The 10,679-nt window shown below is 35.1% G+C and overlaps 1 protein-coding gene across 1 annotated transcript in view; it reads right to left on the bottom strand.

The window, feature by feature from the left end:
• LOC129216822 (protein FAN-like) overlaps positions 1–1,710 on the bottom strand; it is a 76,639-nt gene extending 74,929 nt beyond the window's left edge. The window contains 1 exon segment of the mRNA XM_054851038.1: positions 1,697–1,710. Within this exon segment, the coding sequence (XP_054707013.1) occupies positions 1,697–1,710 (14 nt within the window).
• Positions 1,711–10,679: the final 8,969 nt, after the last annotated feature.

The following is a 10,679-nucleotide window of genomic DNA, read 5'->3' as shown; positions in this document are numbered from 1 at the left end:
CAAATATTTAGAGGTTCAGGATATTGCTAAATATGAGTTTTGTGCTCCCCCCCCCCTTCTTTTCACCCTTCATTTGTCCTCTAAATTCGACATTGAACGTGCTTTTTGTATATTCGAAAATGAATGGGCAACCCTGTGCCATAGATTAAAGCGGGGAGTAGATGGTAAATTTAAATTAATTACTCTGAAAATGTTACCTTTGTAACAGTAAAAAAGTTTTTTTGAAACAAAGATATTTTCAATGATACTTCTCTACATAGTATAACATGAAGTCTCCAAAAAGAGTCTGTGTGTTTGAACTCGCAAAACTCGAGAACTACCCGGCCGATTTCGCTGAAATTTTCACAGTTTGTTCCTTTAAGTCCTGAAAAGGATTGCAGACCTGTTCGAAAAAATTCGACGAATAGTTCTTTTTTTATTCCCATTTAGGCCCAATTTTCACATAAATTTCCCGAACATGGATGTGAAAAATTACTTGCATATATTAATATTATATATCGTTGGAAAGAGTAGAATTTTCCGCTTTCTACGCAATTTGTTTCAATGATTTAACTTAATTATGGCGGGAGTTATTTACGTTTTTAGCTCGAATTTGTTTAGGCATCAGAAATTTAGGCACTACTTTCTTCATTTAATTTATCAATAAAAAGTGAAGGAATTGTCCTACAGTTCTCTTTTTGCCACCATTGAAAAGAGCTGCATTTTTTACTCCAGATCTAACTCGACCTTTGGTCGAAGGTTTAACCCTCTATCTCCATTAGAAAAAAAGTTACAAGTGAATTAAATGAAGTTCAAAAATCTGTTCTCTATTCAAGTTTTTAACCATTTTATTTTGCGTTTCTACGGTAACGCTTTTTGAATCCATTGTTTATTTCCATCTTTCTCATTTTCAATTCTTAAACTTATTTTATTTTGTGTTTCCATGGTTACGATTTTTGAATCCATCTTTCTCATTTTATTTTAATATCTTAAAAGTTTTTTAATATATGTCGTCATTGTTTGGAGGGGAACTTTTGCATGATGGTTTTTTTTTCCTTTTATTTATGCCTGATTGTTGAATATACGTCACTTGACACAATTTTTGTTTTCAAAATAGACCGGGCAAAGCCGGGCAACGCAGCTAGTATTGTATAATATATGGGCGGTTTTTTATCGTGTTTTCTTTTTTTTTTTTTTCTTTGAAACAACTGTTGAACTACTTTTTGAGGATTTTTTCCCGATTTCCACCATGTGAAATATGCTTGCGTAAGTTTTAAAACATCTCTGCTTACGCCAAAAGTTTTGGCGACTGCAACACTTCAAACATGGTTTCTCAATGATTTTTTTTTTAATTCAAAAGAAAAAAAAATGTTGCATTTTTTTCAATGCAAAATATTCTTGCCAAATTTAGATTTAATCGAAAAAAAAAAATAGCTAGTAAAATTAAAACTAATTCTATTTTTTATTTGTTGGTGTGAAGTGCTTTGTTTTAACTTTTAATGACTACCACTTAAAAACCTGTAATGAATGCTTCTTGTTTGTACTTTTTCGGAGATGCCTGTTTTTTATAAACTTTTAATTCCAATAATTTGAAACAATGATAAATCATTTGATATAGTATTTTGATTTTAACCCTTTTGTTTCTCCTGAAATAAGAAACGGAGCACTCGACTTTTGTCCTTAATGCTTTCGTTCTCAGATAACATTCTTCTGTCACCTGACCTTGAGCATCCTTTATTTTTTTTTTCTTTTTAGTACAGTTATTCTTATTTCATTTATGGTAGTAGCGCAACTATAAATTATCTTCCGGGTGCGGTTCTTGGTCAAAAACGTCCGTATGTGTGTATAAACTAGTGATGTGCCGGATCGTTAAAAAAGTAGATCCGCGGATACGGATACGGATCTCATTTTTTTTTTAACCCAATTCAACTATCCAAATGTAAAATTTGTTACGGAAGGTATTCCCGTCAGAATAATATCAGTTTCTTCAAAAAATGTCAACTGCGACAAAAATATAATTAAGACTATGATTTACTCTTTAAAGAAATCTCCGTTAAAATTGAGGGAGAGTTGGAAGGAATGGGCCAGCGCTGCATTAATGCTTAGATGGAATGTGAAAAATTATTTCTAGCTTACTCGGTAGATGTAGGATACAGGAGCAAGAGTGTAAAGCTGCTACTGGACAGGCTAGAAATAATTTTCCCCATTTTATTTCAGCATAAATGCAGCGCTGACCCATTCCACCAAACTTCTCCGACCGACAAAATACAGAGCCGGGAACAAGTTTACAAACAGTAAATAGAGAATTTAGTCTCACTTTTTTTTAAAGGATGCCGAGAAAAACAAAAATGAAGAATAACAGAAATAGTCCAGGATCTGACAGCACTTCTGTAGGAAAGTTCGAGTAGAGAGAGTTTCTTTTCAAAAATGTTTAGTACGTGTCCTAGAAAGTATTTTGGACTCGGGTGGACATCCGCCACCTGGTCACTTCTCCTGCTATGACGTCATCAAAGATGGCGGCCACTCGCTCTCATAAATGCTTAGTACTTCGATAGGAAGATTGAGTACAGAGAATTCTTTTTCAGAAATGTTTAATAGGTGTCCTAAAAAGTATTTAGAGCTTATGTGGACATCTGCCATTTCGTACATTTTTTAGCTATGACGTCATCAAAGATGGCGGGCGCGCGCTTTCATCCCCATATAAGCCCAAATTTATGCTAATACTTAACCAACAAAAATGAAAATTTGGCCAGTAAGTTACAATTAGTGATTTTAAGGCAAATAACAATGTATTTTTACTACTGCTATAGCTTAATAACTATTTTTTTTATTTTTTTTGCTGCACGTAATAAAATTATATTTAAAAGGGGTTGTTACAAGTTGGTTGCAAACCCGTACTATTACACTTACAGAAAGAGCAACCGGTTACTTCATTTGCTCTACAAGTACATTAAGACTTGGCACATTTCAAGCAATTAAATGCTCCAATATAATCAGCTGGAAATCTCTGCAATTTCTTTTCTGGCATCAAATCATCATCTACCACTGCAAAACCAATTTCACAAGGATCTAAGTCAACAGCAACATCGTCAATACAATGTCGTTGTAGGTATGTGTAAAAATATGATCTTAATCAGTGACCCTTAGCACTTCTGCTAGTCGGCGGCAAGTTATCAGTGTCAATATTTTTCGCATGATGATACAGCAATAACCTAAGTTCATCGAAAGATTTACAGAATAACCCTTTTCGCATTACTTGCACTAAGTATTCTTCTGCAGATTTAAGGCTTTGCTCTATATAAATCCAGTCAGAAGATACGCCAAAACTCTCCAAATACTCTACAGATGCACAATGAAGAGCAGATTTTTTGGTACCAAATTTACTTGTATAATCTGATACAGATAGTGCGTGGATCGCAGGAAGCAACGAACATAAGTTTTCACCTATTTTTCGGTGAATATCATTAACAGATAAGAATCGTGTATTATCACCGACTCTAGTACGCACCCCAAAGTTCCTGAACACCAAATCGTTGAAGAGTAAGATAGTGAAACAAAGCTAACACCATTATATCAGTGTCAGCGCTAACAATAATGATTTTAGTGAACCCACACAGGGATGCATGTTTTGAATGAATCAACATTCTGAAGTCAGCTTCCTCTACTGTCAGACAGTAGTGTAGTTGGTATTATGTAGTGCTTGAGTCAAAAAAGGTGGCACTGTATCAGCAATGAACTTTTGCAACATCAGTTTGTTTCTTGAAGGTCCCCAAAAGCTGCTGAGTTGGACAGGCAATGGAATATCTTCTGAGATTTTGTCCACATCTATAACGATGCTGCTACCTTCCTTGCCTTTGCACACTTTCAGACTTTTTAGGAAAAAATTTGCGATATCTGTCAAAAATGTAATCTACTCTTCCACAGTTCTTGGTGATGCTCCCGATGCATGACGAAAAACCTGAAACAGCTCCACCAAAGGTTTTATTTTCATTTGTCATAACCTTTCGTACAGAGTTCATGACGTTGATTATAAAACAGGTTTTATCATCAGACTTGAACTAGGTATCATCACTGGTGCTACCATAAGATGTTTCCAGCTCTTTTAACAATGCACTTTTTTGTGGTTTTACCATTAGCCCTTGATCATTGAACAATGAACAGTTTTCAGATAGCTCATAACAAAAGAGCTCTTGCATGCCGTACGAACGAGCCTGAGCTATTTGTATCATTCGGTGGGATGACATGTTCGATATCTTTTTAGTAACTTTCCTTGTAGCACTTATACTTTGCGCTTTGGTGCAATGAAATGGTGGCAACATGGCTTTATGGATGGTGCTTAATATTCTAACTGTTTTGTCCTCGCATCGTGTTTTCCGCAATGTACATATACATCTCTTCGCCTGTCTTAAATAATTTTAATATTTTTTCCTTTGTATCCTGGGAAACCAGTGCTTTTGTTAGCATCTATGTTCTGAGTTTTCTTCTTTGAAAATTCATGGTGAATGTTCAAACCTTCGGAAAAAGCCACAGAGTCTGTTACCTCTCGAAATAAATTTGATAACATCAAACGTTCATGATGCGTTATTTCCCATTCTGCTACAAAATCTTTCTGTTTAGTTCGCCCTAAGATGCCAGATGAGCTTTTTTGGGATCTATTAATGACTTTTTCTAATGCCATATCCACAGCAACAGCTGCAAATTTATGATCATATCGTTTCACAACATTTTTCCCCTTCATGAACATTTCATGCACCTCTGGGGCTGTCTTGGTTAGTCTCCTCATGTCTTCTAAATACAGAGAAGACCATTGCTGGTAGTTAACACAGTCAAATACGGCAAATACTGGTTGAAGTTTCTGCACTGTACCTAAATGGAATTCCCAAATACCTTGTCTATCTGAACAAATCAAATTTCTGAGAAGTTGGACGAGTTTCAAAAAATTGTCCCAGTACAAAAATTGCTCTTACATTTTCCTTCCTCGGCTGACAAACCTCTCAAAATCCGAGAAGAGTTTTTCCACATTACCATCTACATCTATATGATCCGATTTTTTTTCCCATGCCAGAGAAATATTCTGCTGAATGTTTTGTAAGTTTTCAAACTCTAGCGTAGGACTCAATGTAAAGTTCTTCTAAAAAAGATTTCACCTGCAATCTGAACATAGTTTCTCCCAACATGAAAATTAGTCCTGGATCTGGTAAGAAAGTTTGAGTGGGGAGAATTTTTTTTTTTCAAAAATGCTTAGCATGTGTCCTTGAAAGTATTTTGTACTCGGGTGGACATCCGCCACCTGGTCACTTCTCCTGCTGTGACGTCATCAAAGATGGCGGCATCTCGATCACATAAATGCTCATATTTATTTTAATACTTGACTTCATCATCTCAAAAACCACCCTCAGTCGCACTCATAACACATCATATAATTCATTGACTGCAAGCTTACTACTTCGAAGAATAACAACGCGCTCTAATGTTATGTCTGCGCCGCCTATAGTGGCGCACCTAAGTGGAGCGACTAATAAACATTCGGATTGATTAGTCACACCAAATGAAAATGGCAAATAAATATTTTTTTACGTAAATAGTTTTTGAGTATAATTTTATACGGTTATTCAACGATTGACAGTTATAAAAATAATTTCAAAGATTGAATTTTCAAAAAGGGAAATAATTAAAAAACAATAAAATAAATTGTTTTGAAACTACTTTTTCGGGAAAGTTTTAACACTGTAACGTAAAAGTAAACTAGTTAATATAAATTAATATAAAAATGTGCAAGAATCACGCAAAAAAGTCAAGTATTAAAATAAATATGAGCATTTATGTGATCGAGAAGCCGCCATCTTTGATGACGTCATAGCAGGAGAAGTGACCAGGTGGCGGATGTCCACCCGAGCCCAAAATACTTTCTAGGACACCTACTAAGCATTTTTGAAAAAAAATTCTCCCTACTCAAACTTTCCTACAGAAGTGCTGTCAGATCCAGGACTAAAACCCCAAATCAATAACAAAAACTAATATTAAATTAAAAATTTGAAGAAAAAAAAACATGTCCCAGAGAGCCAACCTCATATTAAGATGAATTTCGCGGGTCAGAACACACATTTGTTAACAAATATGAACTGACAGCGGGTAAAAATTTTAAATCATTGAGCTTTTTCTCCTTATCTTCCGACTATGAAATCGCTTCCAATCACGTGTATAAAGACTTAGAATTGCATTTAAAATTTACTTAACAAGATCATAGCTCCTACTGTATATAAGTTGGAAGTTTCAAATAAATATCAACTTCAAACGAAAACTTCGTTCTTTTAATTGGGGCCAACATTTTTAACATACGGGTAAATTTTTACTCTCATAATTGTGAAAAACGTTAAATCGGTTTTTAATTAATATCTCCGGCAATTAAAGTTCTACAAAAACGAGGCCAAGCTAAGAACACTTTCGATCAAGTCACCTTTTGAATGAAAAATGAACTATCAAAATCGGTTCATCTGTTTAGGAGCTACGATGCTGCAAAAAGACACACTGATACACACTTTTAAAACTTATTTCCCCTTCCTTTTTGCAACGGGGGGGGGGTACAAATTGGCTTCTGAAACGACACCTTATAATTTAAATAGGGAATAAAACCTAATTTAAACGGAATTTAAGAGTCTTTTTTTCAAATATTTAAAAATTTTTAGAATCGAAATGATCCGTTTAACATCCGCCAAAAAGTAACGGATACGGATACAGATCTTTATTTTCCCTCGGATATCCGTGGATACGGATACGGATATCCGGAACATCACTAGTATAAACTACCTTATTAGAATTGGCAGTAAGTGTTAAAACAAGTGTTCTGGGAGGGGTTTGAACCACAAATTCTCTTCCTGGTTGCAATCGAAGTAATTCTTTACTCGCCCATGTTATGATAATTTGCTCGGTAAAATGTTCTTAAGTTTGGAATAGAAAAAGAACAAAATCAAATTTTCGAAAAATCGCTTCTAGGTGCACACCTCCCACGCTACAAACTAATTTTGTGCCGAATTTCATGAAAATCGGCCGAACAGTCTAGACGCTATGCGCATCACAGACATCCGGACATTCAGCTTTATTATTGGTAAAGATTAGACACGTCAACTGCAGTAGATTGTCACAAATGACAAAAATTCAATGTATTTCTCTAATAATAATTAAAACCTAAACTTTTCGGACACTTTTTTTTTCAATGAACATTTTCACGAATTTGTCGAACGAAATTTGAGACCAATTATTCTCTTCCTTTTTCACATAATGAGCATGTTTCAGCTGACACTTTCTAGTAAAGATTAGATCAGGTATGAATTTAGGAAACTAGCAACAAATTGGAGAAACCAAAAAAAAGTATTTTGATCATCCTTCGTGGAATTAGTAGAAAATTTCAGAAGTTAGTATATACTTACCCTGTACGCACACCTGTACTGTATTTTATGAAATTCCATAAAAGTATCCCCCCCCCCCCCATTCAATAAAATATAAGCATTTTTACAAAAAACATCAATTTTATTCACGAGTTTTTGATTCACAGCAATCAGTTTTCCGTCAAACCTTAACCAACTATCAGAAAACTTAACAGAATACAAGAGCAGGAGTATACTCCATATACGCCGTATACTCTCAAATATTTTTTAGACACATAGCGTATACCCTCTAGCTTCAAATATTTTCATATTATGACATGTTATGTATATGATCGCATGCACATATTGTGCGTAATGGATTACTTCTAGTATACTCTCAGAAAAATTGATGGAAACATCACTGTACAAGAGAAACATTATGCTGAAATTTGTAATTAAAATTTTGAAAATTTGATAAAGTATGAACATTAATGTTTCACTTCCCATCATGAGCGAATGATAGCAATTTATAACATTCAAATTTCATAGCAAAGTATATGTAGCAACTTATAAATTATTCCAACTGAATACCTCAAAAATTTTAAAATATATTGTCAATCAAATGAACTATATTTCAAAAATTCTTGGATACGTGGTGAGTGTTAAAGGATTGTTCAAATAAGCTGTTTTTATCACGAATTAAACCGAACGATCACGAGCAAGTATGGCCGACAATCCCTTTTGGTTCGTCGCTTTTCGGGAATCATTGAAATACGGTCCATTAGGTCAACAATATATTTTTAAATGTTTACGATATTCAGCGGGAATTAGTTATACGTTGCCACCTATACATGGCTGCGAAATTTGAAGGTACATTTCTGCTATCATTTGCGCCAGCGCAGTGAAAAGATAATTGCTTTAAATGCTCATATTTTATCAGATTTTTTTTTTTTAAATTATTTCAAATTTCAGAAAAAAGGTTGTGTTGTGCTCTGTCAAGTTTTCTGAAAGTTTGGTGAGGTTTTACGGCGAACTCTAAGTGTTATGAGCCAAAGAACTCGAATGAAATAGATATTTTTGAAAGAAGTGCTTATATCTTTGTGAATATAAGTTATACTTTTACGGAAATCCGTAGAATAATTTTACAATAATAAATAGACTGATATCTGAAATTTACAGCATATTCTCAGCTATTTATGATGAAGGATGATCAAAAAACTTTTTTAGTTTTTTCAATTAGTTGCTGGTCCTCTTAATGCATGGGTGATTTGATTATTTTTGGAAAATGTCAGCTGAATCATACCTTCTATGCGTTACAAAAGTTATAGAGCAATTGAGACAGTAAGAAGCAAAGGGATGAATATGCCAAAATTAAAAATTTGAAGATCAGAAGTTCAAATGGTAGGTGAACCTCTCCTCCGTTTTGGAGCAAGAGATTAGTACCATTGAGAATAGTACTAGTAGCCTTGGTAGGTGCTGCTATATCCAGCATGATTTAGGAAAACTTTTCAATGAAAGTCTGCCTCGAACTGGAGTTTAAAACGCGTTTCTCAAAACTTGCAAATGTCCACCTGCATCCCTTTGCTCTCACTGCCTCCATAAATATCCTTTTTCTCGAGAAATTCGTAAAAATGAATTTTTGACAGTTCGATTACTTTTGGTGATATAAGTGTATTCAGTGGTGCCCACCTACCAACTAGGAGGAAGGGGGGTCATGGCGCAGACTGCGCCAATGAAATTTTTACTGGGGGTCAGAGCCTGATTACCGCAGGGGCACGCGGGGCACAGGCCCCTCCTCTTAGATTTCAGGAGGGCCAAAAATTCCTTTAATTTATCATACTAAATAAAAATAAATAACGCTTTCACTCAGAATCTAGAGTACAATGATATCAGTGATATTTTTGCAAATACTGAAGTGAGACAAGGAAAAAATCTCTTATTTGTTGATAAAAATTCCCCGTTAGAACTTGATCTCTTTGCAAATCCTAAAACCACTCCAAGTTTAGTCTGTATTTACTATTAAAAGTTATATCATAGATGATTTTGATATTTATGGTTTACTGCAACGGGCAAAGTTTAACCACATCAAATATAATTATTATATCGGGGAGAGTGTTATACCTTGGGACACTTTTCATATTTTAATTTTCAACGTCAATTATTTCGAATGAAATTTGAAATCTAAAAGTCTTATTATAATACCTCAACATACTTCTATGGAATATATTTTTTAAAATTCAGACAGTTTGAAAATAAAATATTGCCAGCCATTTAAAGTAAAAGTTCCATGCTGTCCCGAGGTACAACATCCTATTGTACCTTGGGACACAGACTGTTGTGCTATGGTAAAGCCTTTATGGTTCAGGAAACAGCCAAGTACTTGAACCAATTTTTCACCAGAAAATGAAAAAAAAAAAATATCTTTTTCATGGTAGTGAATTAAGTCATGAATAATTAGTTATGAATTATGAATTATTTTCTTACATTAAATTCATTTCAAAGACTACATAAGAATAGAACATTATTCCATGTTCATAAATATATCTTAATTTTTAAGAACCATGCATATGTTGTACCTTGGAACGTCTCCTAAGGTACAAAATGTTTGGCTGACTCAAGGTACAATCACCACTTGGTTTAAGAAAATCCAAAATGATGGTCAATCTAGAAGCACTATCATTATTTTCTCATAAGCAAAATACACTGCTCGACATTGAAAATGCAACACCAAGAAAGAGTGTTCAGAAATTTATGCAAATTTTAGAGTAAACGAACATCACTGAGTTATGTAAATGATGTGAAATGCGCAGCTCTCCGATGCACTTGAAGTAAGATATAAGGGAAGGAAGTTGCAGAATGGGCAATATTCGTGCCGTGGAGAATTATCGAAGAAATTTTGTTTTTGTCTTGGAGGATACGTGTAACACGAGAGAATGCCAGGCCGACGTCAATGAAAGCACTATCAGCATATAGACGATTTTATGAGGGGTATGGTGATCGGACTGAGAAGGGGAAGTTGGTCCGTACGTCAAATCGTAGCTGATACCCACATGGATGCGAGCGCGGTGCATTGACTGCGCCAAAGATGGTTGGAACAACGAAATGTGGCTAGATTGAGGGGGGCAGAGGCAGCCAGAGGGACGTCAGAACGCGTGGATCGACGCATCCACCGATAAGCTGTAGCAGACCCACAAATCACTTGTTCCTCGATTCTGCAGCAGGTGCAAGATACCCTGAATGTTCCATTGTCAACCAGAACCCTTTCTCGTCGTTTGGTCGCACGTGGTCCGCAATCACGGCGTCCGCTAAGAAGACAGCCATTGACCCCACAACATA

This window comes from Uloborus diversus, chromosome 2 (genome assembly GCF_026930045.1).
Source record: "Uloborus diversus isolate 005 chromosome 2, Udiv.v.3.1, whole genome shotgun sequence".
Classification (NCBI taxonomy): Eukaryota; Metazoa; Arthropoda; class Arachnida; order Araneae; family Uloboridae; genus Uloborus; species Uloborus diversus.
Note: the sequence above shows the minus strand (reverse complement) of the source record. Positions and strands in the feature narration are given on the sequence as shown.